The sequence below is a fragment of the Curcuma longa genome, chromosome 16 (assembly GCF_044706935.1).
Source record: "Curcuma longa cultivar G26 ecotype Majalengka, Jawa Barat chromosome 16, ITB_CL_G26_1.1, whole genome shotgun sequence".
Classification (NCBI taxonomy): domain Eukaryota; kingdom Viridiplantae; phylum Streptophyta; class Magnoliopsida; order Zingiberales; family Zingiberaceae; genus Curcuma; species Curcuma longa.
The window spans coordinates 10,331,025-10,346,573 of record NC_133876.1 but is presented as its reverse complement, the minus strand read 5'-3'; the positions used below and the strand labels follow the sequence as shown (position 1 = coordinate 10,346,573).

Genomic DNA, 15,549 nt, shown 5'->3' with positions numbered 1-15,549 from the left:
TATATAGTTAAATTCAAGATATTAAATGTTATACTATATTTCTCATGTATTTTTTTTTTAAAAAAAATATATTTTCAAAATTATTCTTTGTTTAGATTCGGTTGGATTGAATGGCACCAAACAAGAGCGAGAGCGAGAACCCGCCGTATACATACATCTCGGACACAACCAGGGTCCTCCAATACTCCACCGGCCGACCATGGCGAATTGGATCTCCTCCAAGCTCAAGGTCGCCGAGTCCATCCTCCAACAGGCAAGAACACCGCAAACCCTATCCTTCCTCCTCGCCATCTCTTCGCTAAATCTCTTCTTTCTTCTCCTCCTCAGATCGATCAGCAAGCGGCCGAGTCGCTGGGCAAAGGCGACGGCTCCGCGCCCCCCGCCGGCGCTGTCCCCGAAGAGATCCCCCAGAAGGCCGACCAGTCTCGCCCCCTCAAGTACCAACTTCCCAAGAAGGCGTCGCCGCCGTGGCACTCGCCCGGTGTCGCTGCCCAGGTCAGCGCGCTGCCGTCTCCGAGCGTTACCAGGCCGTCCGCGGCGGACGAAGATTGGACCGAGATCCTCAGTTCCTCCGATCCGGTCAACTCCGCTCGCGGCGCTCCTCTCGCCGGAGGGAGCAGGAAGGCGGCTGCGTTGGCCTCGTCCGTCGACAGGGGTGCTCGTAGGGGATCTGGTGGCTTCGTCAAGCCTACCGGGAAAGCAGAGGTTGCCGCCCGTGGTGAATCTGTTGCCGATAATGCACCTGGAGATGGGGATCGGCCCTCACGCAGGTCTTCTAGCTTATTGGATTTGACGAAGGAATTGTTTAAGCAAGAATTCCATGGAGGTGCTGGCGATCATAGTCCGTCTCGTAGTTCTGATGCAGATTCTCAAATCTTAGATGCGAAGAAGAGTGCTGAAGCTGGTGATGGTAGTAATAGTAGGAACATTGATGTCAGACCTTCTTCAGGTGCTCATGTTCAGTCGAGAAGCTCTTCAGGGAGTGCTGAGGAATCAAGTGATTCGGCTTCGACATCAGATTCAGATGAGGAAATAAGGTTGAGGAGGGAAGAGAGGAGGAGAAAGAAAGAACAAATGCTAGCTGAGAAAATGGCGGCTGTTGCTGCTGAGGCCATCAGGGAACGGGAGAATATTGTTGCCAGGTTAGAGGGCGAGAAGCAGAGTTTGGAGAAAATACTTGAGGAGCGTGAAAAAAAACAAGCACAGGAGGTTTCCCTTTCACTGTTTAATTTTCTTATCTTTTAAATTCGCTGATTCTTCTTCATCTCCACTTTCAGAGTTAGTTGTTTCGAACCAAAAGATCATTCAAAGCATAACTTGCTAATGAAAGCATGCTGAATCTGTTGATATCTTATAGATACAAGTAATTGACTGTCTAGAAATTATTTGCAATGCTTGAGATTTCCTTTTTGTACTTCCTAGATAAATAGTAAGACTCGGTTAACTATGAACATCTTGATTGTCAATGAACCCAACACGTGAACTTGTCATGATTGACCGAAGAATTTCTTCATGCCATGAGGCTCAAATCTTCCAAAAGGACAATTTGCAACCTTTTTTTTTCTTCAGCAGAACTAATTTAATAACTTACAATGAAGGATAAATCATTTGTGAAAATGATCATATTCTCATATCTATAGGCAATGCAGCAATCTAGGTTTCATGTTGGATTTCAAGATATGAAATCTTGGTTTACAACTCCATGGTTTTTGTTGTCTAATTGGTACATAGGATGAAATGAACACTGGTCATTCTGCTATCAAATTTTTACCTGATCTTCATTTTCAAAATGATTGTTTGACTCATAGAACTGTAGAAGCAGTAAATAGTTAGTTTATTTTAGAATTAATACTCGTGTTTTCTTGCCTGATTAGCTTGTAAAGGTCATCCATTGTTCCTTACTTCATTTGTTTTACTTATTAACCAGCCTACCCATCTAGTTCATCACACAATAGGTTGACTAGAAAACCAATTACCTAGTTGTGTTAGGTTGTTAGCATCCTTTATTGTCAATAATTCAGCAATATCTCTAAAAATTTATCCTGTACAAGTTTGATCAAGAGTTCTCAACTCAAGTAATCAACATTTTGTCAGATTCAAATTATTTAGAAGCAGTAGTAAACATTTACATGAGATGGAATTTGGAGGAACAACTTAGCTAGTTGACAACCGTATTTCCTCCTCTCTGTCTTCTCTACTTGATTCTACTTTGCTAGCTACAGTCCTGGCAATGGATGAATGTAACGAGGCATTCATGCCTCCACACTTTCATATTCTGCTGGTCTGATTTTGTCCAATTCCTGGTCTTGTATATCAGTGATACATGATTTTAGAGCGCCTTAGACAGTTTGTAGTATCTAATGTGTGTAATGTCTTAAACAGAAAAGATTGACCCAATCGGCATTGAAAAACTTTTAAATACTAGTTGTTAAATTAATATGTTGTTATCAATTTGATCAAACAGTTCTGCAATTAACTGTTAATATGCTTACTTCTGTAGAATTTATTTGTATTATTTTGTTTATTATTTCATTTTCTTATTTCTGTTATAGGCCTCAGAATTGCAGATAAGTATGTTTCAAACTATGGAAGCTGTTGAAAGAGAGAAGCGGAACCATAACAGTACAATGATGGAAGCAATAACTCGGTTGGCTGAGCTTGAGGTGGTGTAGTTTTTTTGAAACATCTGCATCTGTTGGTCTACTATGCCATCAGACCACACTCTATCCATAGCTCGCTTAATAGTATTACACTTTTTGAATAGTTATTAATGGGTTCGATTAAAAAAGTTTACGCTGATAAACTTAAAATGGTTTTTGCAGACTGTAAATGCTGAGCTAGCTACAGCTCTAGCAACAGCTCAAATAAAGCTGGAAAGAGAAGTAAGTTTCCACTTCTAGCTGTATGTATCTTATGGTTTCCTGCTATTTACATTCGTTGGCAAGAAGTTGAGCATGGAAAAGTTCTAGTAATTTTCTTTTCTCCTTTCTACTGAAGTCACTAATTACAAGTTAATTGGTTATCAGAATGTTAGTTTCTTGATGGTGTAAAACATAGTATATTTATAGCTTTGTCTGAAATTTTATCCAGGAAACTATGGCTATTTTGTTGAGTAATTACCATATTTTCTCTAAAATTAATTGCCTTAGCTGATACTTAAAACAATAACACTTGTATTTCACCACTCTTTTGCTTTTCACTTTATTCTAAAAGGTAACTAAGGTGGGAGAACTTCGTCAACAAGTTGAGCTAAAAGAGGTTGCTATTGAAGGTAGGCCTTTCAACTAGAACACAGTTTTTTTCATTTTCTTTTTTATCTTTGTTTAACTTATCTCAACTTATCAAAGTTTATACTAATCTTTAATATGAAATTAGTTAGTTATTTTTTATGAATGAAATCAAATTTGAGCCATTTGATATATTTCAATTAGGAAAGCATCAGACTTTTACTGATAGGTTGTAATGATATAAAATTCTTCCTGATTCTTTTTGCTATGCATGAGTATGCAGCTTTGTACTTTTGCAAGGCTATGCAAACACATAGTTGAGCACCTTCGTTTAGCTTGTGGCACACCATCTTGAATTCATGTACGTTACCATATGAATCCTCACAGTACAAGCATGGAGCATGTGCATTAAAAGATTAACGTTTACCTATTAGCAAAGGTTAAATTGTTGGAATTAACTATACTATTAACTATACTCCAACTGATGTTAGAAGGAGGAAAGCTCAATGTTGATGTGGCTGCGACCAGGATACTGACAGTTTGTTTCATTCTTGTCAGTTGTTTGACTTGCAGTTTGTTTTATCAATCTTTGAAGGTCTTGGCAGTTTTTAGATTTTAGGTCATGTTGTATTACCTTAAAATCTATTGGAAGACTCGAGAAGCTTGAGCTTTATATAACACACATTAAATAACTTCCTTTTCTTATTGCCCTAATTCTATCCAAAATGTAAATAAAAAATTCCTCCTTATCACATGCAACATGAATTTCCACATGCAGGAACATAAAGATGGCACTCTTGTATCCATTCCCATATAATTAAAGTGTGGAAAACAAAGTTTAGTCTGCCGCTTAAGGAAATCTTCTGTTGTTCTATGTTAATTGTGGAATACTCAGAAGCACAAAAATGAATCCCTTAATGACATTATTTTTTTTTAAAAAATAATCCACCTCTTATTCTAGTGTAAATGAGCAATTGTTTCTGTTTTGTAGAACAAAGAAGGAGCATCTTGAAGATTCAACAGAATTCCCCTTCTCTAGACGAAGTAAGATGTCAACAACTACCTAATTGTAGCATTCACTTCTGAGAAAATGTCTTTTCTTTCATGAACTTCCATAACTTGCAAAAACCTCTGTTTGCCTTCTTTTGTATTCTGCAATGAAACTAACAAGATTTGAATTTGATCTTCTTTCGCCTTTGTTCAGGCAGTATCATTACAAAACTCCCAAATCAAACAAGAAATTCTTGATGCTGAATACTCATTTGTATGTGACAAATTGTCAAAATTAAAGGACAAGGTAAACTTTCTCTAAGCTGAATGTCATCTCAGTTATTGCTACTGACATATCAAATCTTGTGAGAATTTTTGTGGCAATAACTCATCTCATGGCCATGGCCATCCTTTTATTTGATGGAACTTGAAACAAACTATTGTTTAGGGACTGTTGCACCCATCTAATGTCAAGGAACATACCCTTCACCTATTACTAAACAGTTGCTTATCAAACACATTGAATATATGAAAAGAGAACAATTATATGTAACTATCTTAAGTGTAAGAAAGGCAAATTATATGTAACTATCTTAACATGTAAGAAACTATTTTTAATTTTTGATGCAAACAAGGAATCATTTTGAATTGCAATTGAATTTTGTAGCTATTTTGGTATCTTTTAGTTAATAAAATTAAAGTTGATTAATCTTTGTATGAGATCTTTTTACTCGCATGTTTCTTTGCTTCATCAATTTCATTCAAATTCTCTGTAAATTTTGATGTTGCATCTATTATATAACGAAAAAAGAACATACATAAGCTATATATTGAATAGTTGTGCTTGTTACAACATCCTTACAACCATATATCAATCATGTGCCCTTCTCGACTATCAATCATGTGTTTGTGAGAACATCCTTAAAACCATATACTCATGTGCCCTTCTTTATGAATAATTGTTTGAGAGAAAACAAAAGTTTCTCGTGGATTTTCCCTTTATTAGTCCATGATTTCATTTTATTTTTGTTCTAATGTATAAATAAGATTTGATATGCTCTAAGAAATAAATAAGATGTGAACTGGCTATGGTTGATTTCACATTTTCTGCTTGGAACTTTTCTCCCTTTATTTATTTATTTATTTTTTTCGAACTATATGAAGGCAAAGATGCTGGAAGAGAATGTGGAAATGATGAGAAGAGGCATCACACACCCAACTGAAATTGAGATTGAACTTAAGAAGAGGCTCGAACAACTAACCGATCGATTGATACAGAAGCAGACACAGGTCCGTACAAATACACACACACAAACTCCACATGTTTTCTTTTTGAGATTTGTAGTAAACTCACTAAAAAGATAAATCCTTGCACACATTATTGTGAATAATAAAATTTCATTATGACATTCTCGTCTTGCAGTACTTATATTGGTTCTTGTCATTCTAATGTTGCCCACAATATATCAACATCGTCAATTTTCTATTGAGAACAGTTTGTTTATCTGGTTATGAGATAACGATTTATATCCAATTCTGAAATGATATTCCCATTTTGTTTTCATAATTTTTTCCCAATCTTTTATACCATTGGAAGGCATAAATTCGACTCATAATTTATGACGTAGTTTTATTGATCTTATTACTTCTTGTGCATAATGGTTGATATGGTCTTGATGGAACCAAAATTGCTTTTACCTTTAGGTTGAGTCTCTTTCCTCTGAGAAAGCTACATTGGTGCTTAGGATCGAGGTATGCTCACTTCATTTAACTTCAATCTTATTCGAACTTATTCAGTTATAACACCAAGCACTGATCTAAATCATCCCTTACAGACAGTTTCGAGATTACTTGACGAAGATGGACTTCCACTGCAATCAACCGATTTCGCACAAAATTCAGATGCAACCGGTTCATTCGAAATGGCCGACATCGAGTCTGGAATATGGCAACCGTCTAGTTCATCTTTTCGACCAGTAATCATCAGTGACAAAATAAGAGCTGGGCAGAGGCAATTAGGATCAGTTCTTCGACAATTGGATCTCGTATTCTCCATCGGCATGATATACCTGAGAAGGAACCCGAAGGCCCAGGTTTTGGCATTTCTTTATCTCTTGTGCCTCCATTTTTGGGTGTTCTTCATATTGAATTCTAGTTCCCATATCTCAGATGGCACTAAATCTGGTGCTGTTCTCTCTCTGGAAACCATCAATAACGCATCCAACGCCTGAATGACCTTTTTCTATGCCATTTGATATGATGATATTGCTTAAACAAAATCCTTTTATTTTTCATTTTTAATATATATATTTTTTGTACATTTGATGAATGATATATAGGCATTTTTGTTGCTGGAAGAATCGCAGTCCATGAACTTTTCATCCACGTGACACTTACTTGCACTAATCTTAAAGCATTTTATTTTATTTTTTTCCAATTTTGCAAAAATAGCTGCATATTTATTTTATCCTTTTTTTCATTTAATATTAAAAGGATTCTCTTCTTTTATGCCCCTAAGCGTAACTGGAGCTCCCAGCTAATTAATTGGATTCCAAATCTATTTTGTGTTTTTTTAAAAAAAATAATTAACTCATGATTGTGAGTACTTTTCAAATTCGATAAAATTTAGAGGTGTGAAATGAAATTTCCTGAAATTAAAAGCAGTCAAAGAGCTGGGTCATCCAACAGTCATGCAATTGTTAAATGATTTCATTGGTTCGTCCTCTGTTTCCTGTTCGGTTGAACACACGAGATCAACCACCCTCGTGGTTTCATCCGTCGTCAATGCCCAAGAACAATCCCCACTACTCACATCATCTCCGAAGCTCCCTCGCCTGGCCGCCGTCTCCTCCGCCTTCGTCGCATTCCTCCGGAATGCGAAAATAGTGAACGCCCTCTTGCGGTTCTTGAGCTGGATCGTTGGCTTTCTCCTCCCGTCTCGGAGTTGCGGCTCACTTCCTCCAATGCTTCTCCAAGCCGCCGCTCCCTGCTTCCCTGGCGTCGCTTTCAGTGCCCGCGCCCGGCTCCGCTCTGAGAATCTCACTTCTCGAAGGCTCCCTCTGCCCTCGCCCTCTCTGACTCGTAAACGCTCAGGTTAGGGTTTACCTTTATTCAGATTAGAACTTACCGAATTCTTCCGTTTGTACTTGTTTCTTAATCAAAAGCCCTTTCCTTAGTTTTTTCCTTCTTGTAATTGTAGGTTGTATAAGAGCAGTTTCTGCCATTAATGTTTCTCCGGAGAACGAGGATTCTCCATCTGTAGTATGCTTTGGAGAATTGCTGATTGATTTTGTCCCAACTATTAGCGGATTATCGTTAGCGGAAGCGCCGGCTTTCAAGAAAGCAGCTGGAGGAGCGCCTGCTAATGTTGCTGTTGGGATAGCTCGTCTTGGAGGCTCTTCAGCATTTATTGGGAAAGTAATTTCATTTAGTGTTATTTTTAGTTACATTTTTCAGTGATATAGCTTAAGAGCTAACATCATCAATGTCTGGTTGCATGAGCTTAGACCAAAATAATTAAACTGGATCATACTAGCCCTAGTATTTTTCAGCTTTTTAGTACTTCTTCACAGTTTCCATATGGAGTAAAAGTTCTTCAAATTTTCATAATAAATTTTGCATAAAGCAAACAAATGGGCAGTTATTTGATTCATACTGAAACCTTTTTCATGTTAAGCTTGAGTACCCACAACCACTTAAATGTATACTCCACAGATAGATCGTTGTGAAAAATCTTATACTTTTTTTTTCTGTAAATTGAAAGAGGGTCTTAATATCTCTATACTAAGATTTATTAACTCGAAGAGACATTACACCTTAAATCAAATTCAGTAGAGGGATGATATAGGTGTAGCCAACTCCAAACCATTGAGATTGACAGCAAGGCTTATGATGAAGATGATGCTAATTCATTTTTTTTTTTTTGGATGCAACAGTCACAGGAAGTGATGTTGCTCACTAAAGAAAATGTCATGCTTCTTGCCAGTATTATCAGGGGAACTAATATTTTGAACAATACAAACAGGTTGGAGATGATGAATTTGGGTATATGCTCTCTGACATTTTAAAGGAAAATAATGTTAACAATCAGGGGCTGCGATTTGACCCTGGTGCCCGTACGGCCTTAGCTTTTGTTACATTGAGAAGTGATGGTGAACGTGAATTCATGTTTTATCGGAATCCTAGTGCTGATATGCTTCTAGAAGAATCAGAACTGGATCATGATCTTATTAGGAAGGTAAGTGAGGAACAAAGAAATTTGATGTATCTTTCAGCCACTACATGTTTTCACTTAATCACTGGATGCCTAAATATCTGTTACTCACTGATAGTCAATCCAATATCTATGTAGGCCAAGATCTTCCATTATGGATCCATTAGCCTTATTACTGAACCGTGCAAGTCAGCACACATCTCTGCAGCTAAAACTGCCAAAGAGGCTGGTGTGCTTCTGTCATACGATCCCAATCTAAGACTCCCATTATGGCCATCTGCTGATAGTGCAAGAGATGGAATATTGAGTATATGGGATACAGCTGATATCATCAAGGTAGTTTTTTTTTTTTTTTGTAAAAAAAAAAAATCATCATGCAATTGGTTTGCTTAATTGATTATCTATTGAAACAGGTAAGTGAGGAAGAAATTTCCTTTCTAACACAAGGAGAAGACCCTTATGATGATGCTGTTGTGCGGAAATTGTTTCATCAAAATCTTAAATTGTTACTTGTAACAGAAGGCGCTGATGGTTGCAGATATTACTCAAAGGTAAGTGATTTGTGTTTTACCGTAGCTTTATCATGAAAAATTATTTTACCCTTCCCATTGTATTCATACCATATTTCAATTCTGAACCACTTTCTAATCATTAGATTCAATTCTTTCACTCCCCGTCTTTGTTATCTGTTTGTTATGACTTAAATATATGATTGCCGTCATCATGAGTATCAATGTAGGATTTCTGTGGTAGAGTTGGTGGATTCAAAGTTGAACAAGTGGACACTACTGGCGCTGGGGATGCTTTCGTTGCTGGAATGTTATCCCAGTTAGCAAGTGACATATCGATACTCCAGGTATTTGTCGTCACTTACTTTAAAGTAGTGAGTCTTCTTTGTAAAAAAAAGTTTTCTTTATCAAAAGACAAATATGGTGCGTGCCCATTTTCTACAGATATAAGTGTTCGGAACATTGGTAGTTGCAGTCATTGAGCTAGCATCCTTTGAATAAGGATATCATTACAAAACTGAGTGAACTAATATTTATGGCTGGATAGAAGTTATTAATATTCTATTTTGTGGATGAATTGTTAAAAATTATACTAAGAGCGAACCTAATCCGACTTGTGATCCTTGGTGGGGGTCTCACCGCACCCTGCTAGTTGTGGTTAATCCTTATAAGCATAATGACCACCATTATCCACTTTTAGAGAAGCAAATGAAAAATAATGTCTTTGGCTGCATCAAAAGCTTCTCATTGTATATATTTTTTCTTTTCTTTCGACATAAACAGGATGAAGCAAGGCTTAGAGAAGCCCTTAAATTTGCAAATGCTTGTGGAGCTTTGACTGTGACGGAAAGGGGTGCGATCCCAGCTCTACCAACTCGGGAAGCAGTTCTGAGTGCCATGCTCAATATGGCTGCATAAATTTGAGTTCTTGTAGTTGTCTCTCTGCAGGATATCCTTTCCCAAGCCATTAGATTGAAGAGACAGACTCTATTCGATGAAGCAACATCTCCCAACTCTGCGTTGATCAATCAAGAAGAATACTAGTTCTTGGATTCTTCATTTCTTACTCAACGAGATGTAAGTTCTCTTAACAATCTGAATGCTTTCTTTCCTTACGATGTAGTCAATTAATTTTTTGTTGTAACTAGATTGATCGATTTGTCTTTGCTGTTTGCTAAAGGTTAGAGAATGACTCGAAATTGTTAAGAGGGAATATTTCAATTAATTTGGGGAAAACAAAGTGTCAGTCACTACAAATTTTAGTTCGGTTAGTGTTTTCTTTGCCCAACTAATCATTTAGCATGAACTTTTAATGTTAAAAAAAAACATAGAATCATTTAGCATCATCATGGAAAATGCTTGCGGTGATCTATCTAGACCGTTATTTTTAGGGTTAGTTCGTTATTCACTAGAGAGAAATCATTCTTACAGTGTGTCTTAGTTGAATTTCAAATTTGAGATTTTTGAGATATGTCAGATGAGTTTTTTCTGTAAAAGATGGAATTCACCACTCCAGCGGTCGTCATACAATCAGCTCTACAATCATATATGAGAAGGTAAATCAGAGAGCTTTAGTACTATCGTACTGTGGTAATCATCACTATTTCATAAGCCATTATTTGGTAGCAAGCAATGAATTGAATAGCTCTGTGAAGCCAAACTTTATTATCGATATGGATCACAAACCAACTCCAAACCCCGAATTCCTTCAAACAAATAGAAAAAGTTAGCTGGAAAGGACAGCTTCATACACAAATCGCGATACGGATAACAAACCAACCCCAAAAAGGAAAAGCGACGTAGGATGTCCACCTAAGTTCCAGAACAAGAGCTGCAAATGGTGTAGAGGGTTTGGAGGAAGGTGAGGACGAAGAGGACGATGGCGGCGACGACGGAGATGCTCGCCCAGGGATTGCTGAAGTAGTTGTGGTTGAGGATGGCGCAGCAGCGGTTGAACTTGTTGCCGTAGTACTTGTTCACCTCCTGGATGGTCTTTTTCAGGTAGCACTGGTTGTGGTCGACCATCACTTCCTTGCACAGGCTGTTGAACATCTTCGCCACCTCCTCGTCGCTCCCCAGCCCGCTCACCAGCACATGCTTCCGCCGCAGCAGCGCCACGTCGGCGCTGTTGTCGATCACTGAGTCCATGAACCAGGCGTAGGTCGTCAGGTGGTCGCTGACGCTCGGTAAGCACTGCTCGAAGGCGATCAGGTTCCGGAGCAGAGTGTTGGTGCCGTCGTCGACGTGGATCTCCGGGATCTCCAGGAGGCCGCGGCGGGAGTCGAAGCTGAGGTCGAGGAAGCTCGAGCACGCGTCGCCCCGCTTCTTCTTTACTTCCACCCGCGACTCGATGAGGTCCCGCGCGCAGGGGATGGCCGACGTCATGTGCGCCTCCGCCACAACCGGGACGTCCCGCGTGGTGGGCTGCTTTATCGGGATGAAGCACGAGTGCAAGAGGTGGAGGAGGTGGTGGTATTGGCGACTGGTCTCCGGGATCTTCTTGATGTGTTTGGTCAGGGAGAAGTCCTTGAAGAAGGAGAGGATGAGTTCGTCCATGGGAGGAGACTTACCATGGCTGAGAATGATGCCGTGAAGCTCCCGGAGGAGGCTGAGAGGGATCTGGTTCTCGAGCATCAAGAGGTCATGCCCGATCAGAGGTTCTGCCCATTGCCATTGTTGAATCAGTGTCCCTTCTTCTTCCTCGGCTTGCTTCTTCGACTCCTTCGTGCATACTGCTGCTTCTTGATCCGATGAGCTCTTCTGCCGTTGCTTCTCTTCCTTGCTTCTTGTTTCTCTCCTTTTCTTCTTCTGTTCTTCTTGCTCGAGCAGTAGCTCGAGCACGAAGCAACAGTCGAGCAGCATCATCTCCACAAACGCATTGCTGGTCATCTCCACTTCCTCTGCATACTGGCTTCGTACTTCTACCTCGCGTTCCTTGATCTTGTCAATGCATTGCTCCAAGGCTTTCGTCTTCTCAGGGCTTCGCTCGAGGAGCTTCTTAAGAGAGGGCCATTTGAGCCTGTTTTTAAAATTAACTAGCAATATTATAATTTGCTTTAATAAACTAATTTCTTTTCAAAATAATAGAATTGCGATGATCATACCTATTATTCCACACTTGCAATCGCTCGTCAAGGTGGTGATAGGGACCGAGGGAGACTATCTTGGGATTGTAGGCCTCACCATGATAACGAGTCTCATAATATGTGTGGGAGACTATCTTGGGATTGCAGGCCTCGCCAAGATAACGAGTCTCATAATACGTGTCGCTAGCTCGAATGTTATTAGGGACTCGAAAAATTGTAGCCTTCTCGGCACGCTCATCTTTCATTGGTGTCTTTTCTACCTTCTCCTTTAGGTTGGCCAACCATTCGCAATCCAAAACTACTACTGGTCCATCATCCTTCTCCGGGGTGCGGTTACTCATCCTTAGTAGTTATCACGATACCCTAATTCATTATATACCCTTAGTTAAAGAAAATATTATAATAAAACAATTGTTTAACTTAGTAAATCTCTTACCCTAGATTCACTTATTGAGGCCTTCCCTGTGATTCCAAAGAAATATAGATAGAGATATTTGGTAAGAGCTAACTAGCTAATAGTGACCTTATATAGGGACTCAAATCCATGACTAGTTCTTTGCTTGTTTTGATTGAAAGTGTTATTTTCTCTTTTCTTTTATTTGTTCCAAGGGAAAGCTACAAGAAGTAGCGCCTAGATTAGATATGCTTTAGTAGCCATGCTTTAATTTATATTTGATTCTACAGTTCATGATATCTTAGTTCCTTGCTTGAATTGTTTGAAAGTGTTTCTCTCTCTCTCTCTCTCTTTTGGAGATAGCATTTGTCTCTTTAATCTTCCCCATGAATAATGGTGTAGTTAGGATTTTCAATTGCCTAAGATAAATTAATAGAATTGAACTAGACTATTTTAATTTTTTAAATTTTGATTCAATATATTAAATTAAAAATTTTATGTATGGACTCTTCGTAGGAGTCCCTCATAAGATGTTTTGCACATGTGAGCTCCCCATTTTGGGGATTGGATGATGATGTTCTTCATCGTGGCACGAAGTGCCACTAAAATGCATTCGACAACAAGGCAACAAGTTAGAACATTTGACGGCCTCGCCCAATTCAGTTAGGTTAGTGTCAATATTTGAGAATTAAAATTCAATTTAAAAAAAAAATATGGATCAATTGGTGTGTTGCTTGGTTCCTCACTTGGTCAATTTAATTTTCAAAACGTCTGACTAATGATAAAGATGTAGCATTATCGTAATGAATACGAAAGATAGTTAATGAGTAGTTTTTCTGAAGGAATTTGTGATGATATTTTAGCCATCGCAAAACTACCGTAAATAAAATCATTGTAAATATATATTATCCGACTAATCCTTGAGGTGATCAGCCTCGACTAGACTAATCCTTAAGCTGACCCAATGGAAGTTTTTCATTAGCCGTCAAAGTGAATTAAGAAGTGCAAATGGAGGTATCTAGTTATTACGATCCGATTAATTTCGGAAATAATCAGTTTAATTCCACGAAAATTTTCCACCGGTACTAAAAAAAAATCTCATCATTAATGATGAAAATATATTTCCATCATTAATTAGCGACGAAATTTAATTTCCATCATGATGAAATCTTATTTCCATCTTAAGTAGTGATAGATATATAATTCTGTCGCACAATGGCCGTTAATAAATAAAAAAATCATAGTTAATTTGAAAAGTTTTGCGACGAAATTTAATTATCATCACTATTTAGCGACGGAAATAAAATTTTATCACAAATTAGAGACAGAAATTAAATTCTGTCACTAATTAACGACTAAAATATATTTTCGTTGCTAAATTCAAATTATAAGGATTCCAACCTCCTACAATAGCGATGGAATTAACATTCCGTCGCTAAATTAAATATCAAAATTAAGGTTTGATTCCCGCCAAAATTCTCTCTCGATCTAATTTTCCCCTCTCCGATCTCCAAGATCTCCGACGTTCTCTTTCTCCTCTTGGAGCCTCTCCACTATAATTTTCGACAAACAGTATGCTCCTCTACCCTAATCCCTCTCCAACCCTTCCCATTTGCAGGCTCGCGGCCACGAGCTCGACCCGTTGCGAACTTGGTCGGTCGCAACCTTGCAGCCGCGAGCTTGGCCGGTCAGTAGCTCAGTCGACCGCGAGCTTTGGTCCAACAACTAGCTCGGTCGCCCCTGTGCTTGGATGGTCGGTAGCTCAGTCGACCGCGAGCTCTGGTTCGACAGCTAGCTCGGTTGCCCGTGAGCTCTGGTCCGATAGCTAGCTCGGTCGCTCGCGAGATCTGGTCCGACAGCTAGCAGTCGCTCGCGAGATCTGGTCCATAGCTAGCTCGGTCGCCCGTGAGCTCTGGTTCGGTTGCCCGCGAGGTCTCGTCCTACCGCGAGGTCACAACTACGAGCTTGGTCGGTCGCGATCTCATAGTCGATGCATGGCTTGGCCGACCACTAGATTGACCATCCACAAGATCGCTTGGCCGACAATGTCGCGAGCTAGCTCGGCTGGCCAGCAACGCCGTGAGCTAGCTCAACTAACCGCACACTTGGTCGGCCATGAGATCTACAGCTTGCTCGCCCAGCTACGAGCTTGGTCGGTCACGACCTCGCCTAGCGATATTGAATGTCTTATTTGTATTTAAGGTATTATGTAATGTGATTGATTTAATTAGCAAAATTTTTAATTGTTTTTTCATTATCGTTAGATATTTTCTGATCTACTCAAGTCAGATTTTGGAGGCAACACTAGTTCAGCTCTGATCTTTCTCTTTTAGTGCTACTATTATTGTTTTCAAACTCAAATTTAATATTTAATTTAAGTTTAAATGTTATTGATAATATTAAATTTAAGTATTTAAATTAAAATTTAAACTATCTGTATGTTTAATTTTACACGTTTATCTTATGTAAATTTAGTTCTCATTAGATTATAATGGATATATATAAAATTAGATATTCAATAGATTAGAAAATAAATTTATCGGAGATGAGTATTTTACTTGGTTATTTATATTAATATCATACAATTATCACCATAAATGTGCATGAAGATGAATTTATATATTTTTACTGTACATATTTGAGGTCCAACAAATCCAAAAAAGAAGATAGATGTTTTCTTATAATTTTTGATTGTCGAATTTAATGAATTATAGAATGTAGGACCGAAAATTTATAATGTTGCAAGTAAAATTAATTTTACCATCATACTATGTTGATCAGTGATTTTTAACATATTCAATATTGTTGCGATGAAGCACAGTTGGTAAGTTATCATTTTTACAATAAAATCTGATGCATTTTCATTATCTTAAATGAAAAAATATCTTTATTTGATAATCATCATAAATTTTTATACTCTTACAGGTGAAAAAAAAAAATCATAAAGAATATTATAATAAAAAAACTTACATAAATAATTAAATCAGATGAAAAAATTATTGATGAAGTAGACAACTATAAATTTCTCCTTGGATTTAGCTAATTACTTGCTTGAATTGTTTGAAAGTGTTCTTTCTTTTTCATTTTAGCTTTTTAATATTTTCTCTATTTAGAAGGAAAGCATTTGTCT

The 15,549-nt window shown here is 38.2% G+C and overlaps 3 protein-coding genes across 5 annotated transcripts; 2 read left to right on the top strand and 1 right to left on the bottom strand.

Moving 5' to 3' along the window:
- The first annotated feature begins 163 nt into the window (after positions 1 to 163).
- Positions 164 to 6,537, top strand: LOC141847249 (golgin candidate 2-like). Of its 2 annotated transcripts, XM_074735243.1 has the most exons (11): positions 164 to 253; positions 328 to 1,209; positions 2,553 to 2,663; positions 2,823 to 2,882; positions 3,214 to 3,271; positions 4,219 to 4,271; positions 4,432 to 4,524; positions 5,382 to 5,507; positions 5,922 to 5,969; positions 6,053 to 6,310; positions 6,387 to 6,537. In XM_074735243.1, the coding sequence occupies exons 1-11, from the start codon at positions 200 to 202 to the stop codon at positions 6,450 to 6,452; spliced, it is 1,809 nt and encodes a 602-aa protein (XP_074591344.1). In that variant the 5' UTR covers positions 164 to 199; the 3' UTR covers positions 6,453 to 6,537. The 2 variants fall into 2 exon arrangements, with proteins under 2 accessions (XP_074591344.1, XP_074591343.1); XM_074735242.1 differs by having other exon boundaries at positions 6,053 to 6,537.
- A 497-nt stretch (positions 6,538 to 7,034) lies between these two features.
- Positions 7,035 to 10,234, top strand: LOC141847250 (putative fructokinase-6, chloroplastic). Of its 2 annotated transcripts, XR_012603413.1 has the most exons (8): positions 7,035 to 7,310; positions 7,417 to 7,634; positions 8,242 to 8,454; positions 8,569 to 8,766; positions 8,844 to 8,981; positions 9,170 to 9,286; positions 9,723 to 10,016; positions 10,120 to 10,234. XR_012603413.1 is itself a non-coding variant. In XM_074735244.1 (7 exons), the coding sequence occupies exons 1-7, from the start codon at positions 7,181 to 7,183 to the stop codon at positions 9,855 to 9,857; spliced, it is 1,149 nt and encodes a 382-aa protein (XP_074591345.1). In that variant the 5' UTR covers positions 7,035 to 7,180; the 3' UTR covers positions 9,858 to 10,104. The 2 variants fall into 2 exon arrangements, 1 of the variants encoding a protein (XP_074591345.1); XM_074735244.1 differs by lacking the exon at positions 10,120 to 10,234 and having other exon boundaries at positions 9,723 to 10,104.
- A 517-nt stretch (positions 10,235 to 10,751) lies between these two features.
- On the bottom strand, positions 10,752 to 12,366 carry LOC141847048 (UPF0481 protein At3g47200-like). The gene is made up of 3 exons (XM_074735036.1): positions 12,175 to 12,366; positions 12,044 to 12,117; positions 10,752 to 11,958 (listed from the first exon to the last, which is right to left on the bottom strand). The coding sequence occupies exons 1-3, from the start codon at positions 12,364 to 12,366 to the stop codon at positions 10,752 to 10,754; spliced, it is 1,473 nt and encodes a 490-aa protein (XP_074591137.1).
- Between the last annotated feature and the right edge of the window lie 3,183 nt (positions 12,367 to 15,549).

Excerpts from the sequence above, each read along its gene's own strand:
- LOC141847249 (XM_074735242.1), top strand. The coding sequence starts at position 200 with ATGGCGAATTGGATCTCCTCCAAGCTCAAGGTCGCCGAGTCCATCCTC. Across the intron at positions 254-327 it reads CCGAGTCCATCCTCCAACAG|ATCGATCAGCAAGCGGCCGA; the intron begins GCAAGAACACCG and ends TCTCCTCCTCAG. Across the intron at positions 4,525-5,381 it reads TGTCAAAATTAAAGGACAAG|GCAAAGATGCTGGAAGAGAA; the intron begins GTAAACTTTCTC and ends AACTATATGAAG.
- LOC141847250 (XM_074735244.1), top strand. The coding sequence starts at position 7,181 with ATGCTTCTCCAAGCCGCCGCTCCCTGCTTCCCTGGCGTCGCTTTCAGT. Across the intron at positions 7,635-8,241 it reads CTTCAGCATTTATTGGGAAA|GTTGGAGATGATGAATTTGG; the intron begins GTAATTTCATTT and ends CAATACAAACAG. Across the intron at positions 9,287-9,722 it reads GTGACATATCGATACTCCAG|GATGAAGCAAGGCTTAGAGA; the intron begins GTATTTGTCGTC and ends CGACATAAACAG.
- LOC141847048 (XM_074735036.1), bottom strand. The coding sequence starts at position 12,366 with ATGAGTAACCGCACCCCGGAGAAGGATGATGGACCAGTAGTAGTTTTG. Across the intron at positions 12,118-12,174 it reads AGACTCGTTATCTTGGCGAG|GCCTACAATCCCAAGATAGT; the intron begins GCCTGCAATCCC and ends TATCATGGTGAG. Across the intron at positions 11,959-12,043 it reads TTGCAAGTGTGGAATAATAG|GCTCAAATGGCCCTCTCTTA; the intron begins GTATGATCATCG and ends TTTTAAAAACAG.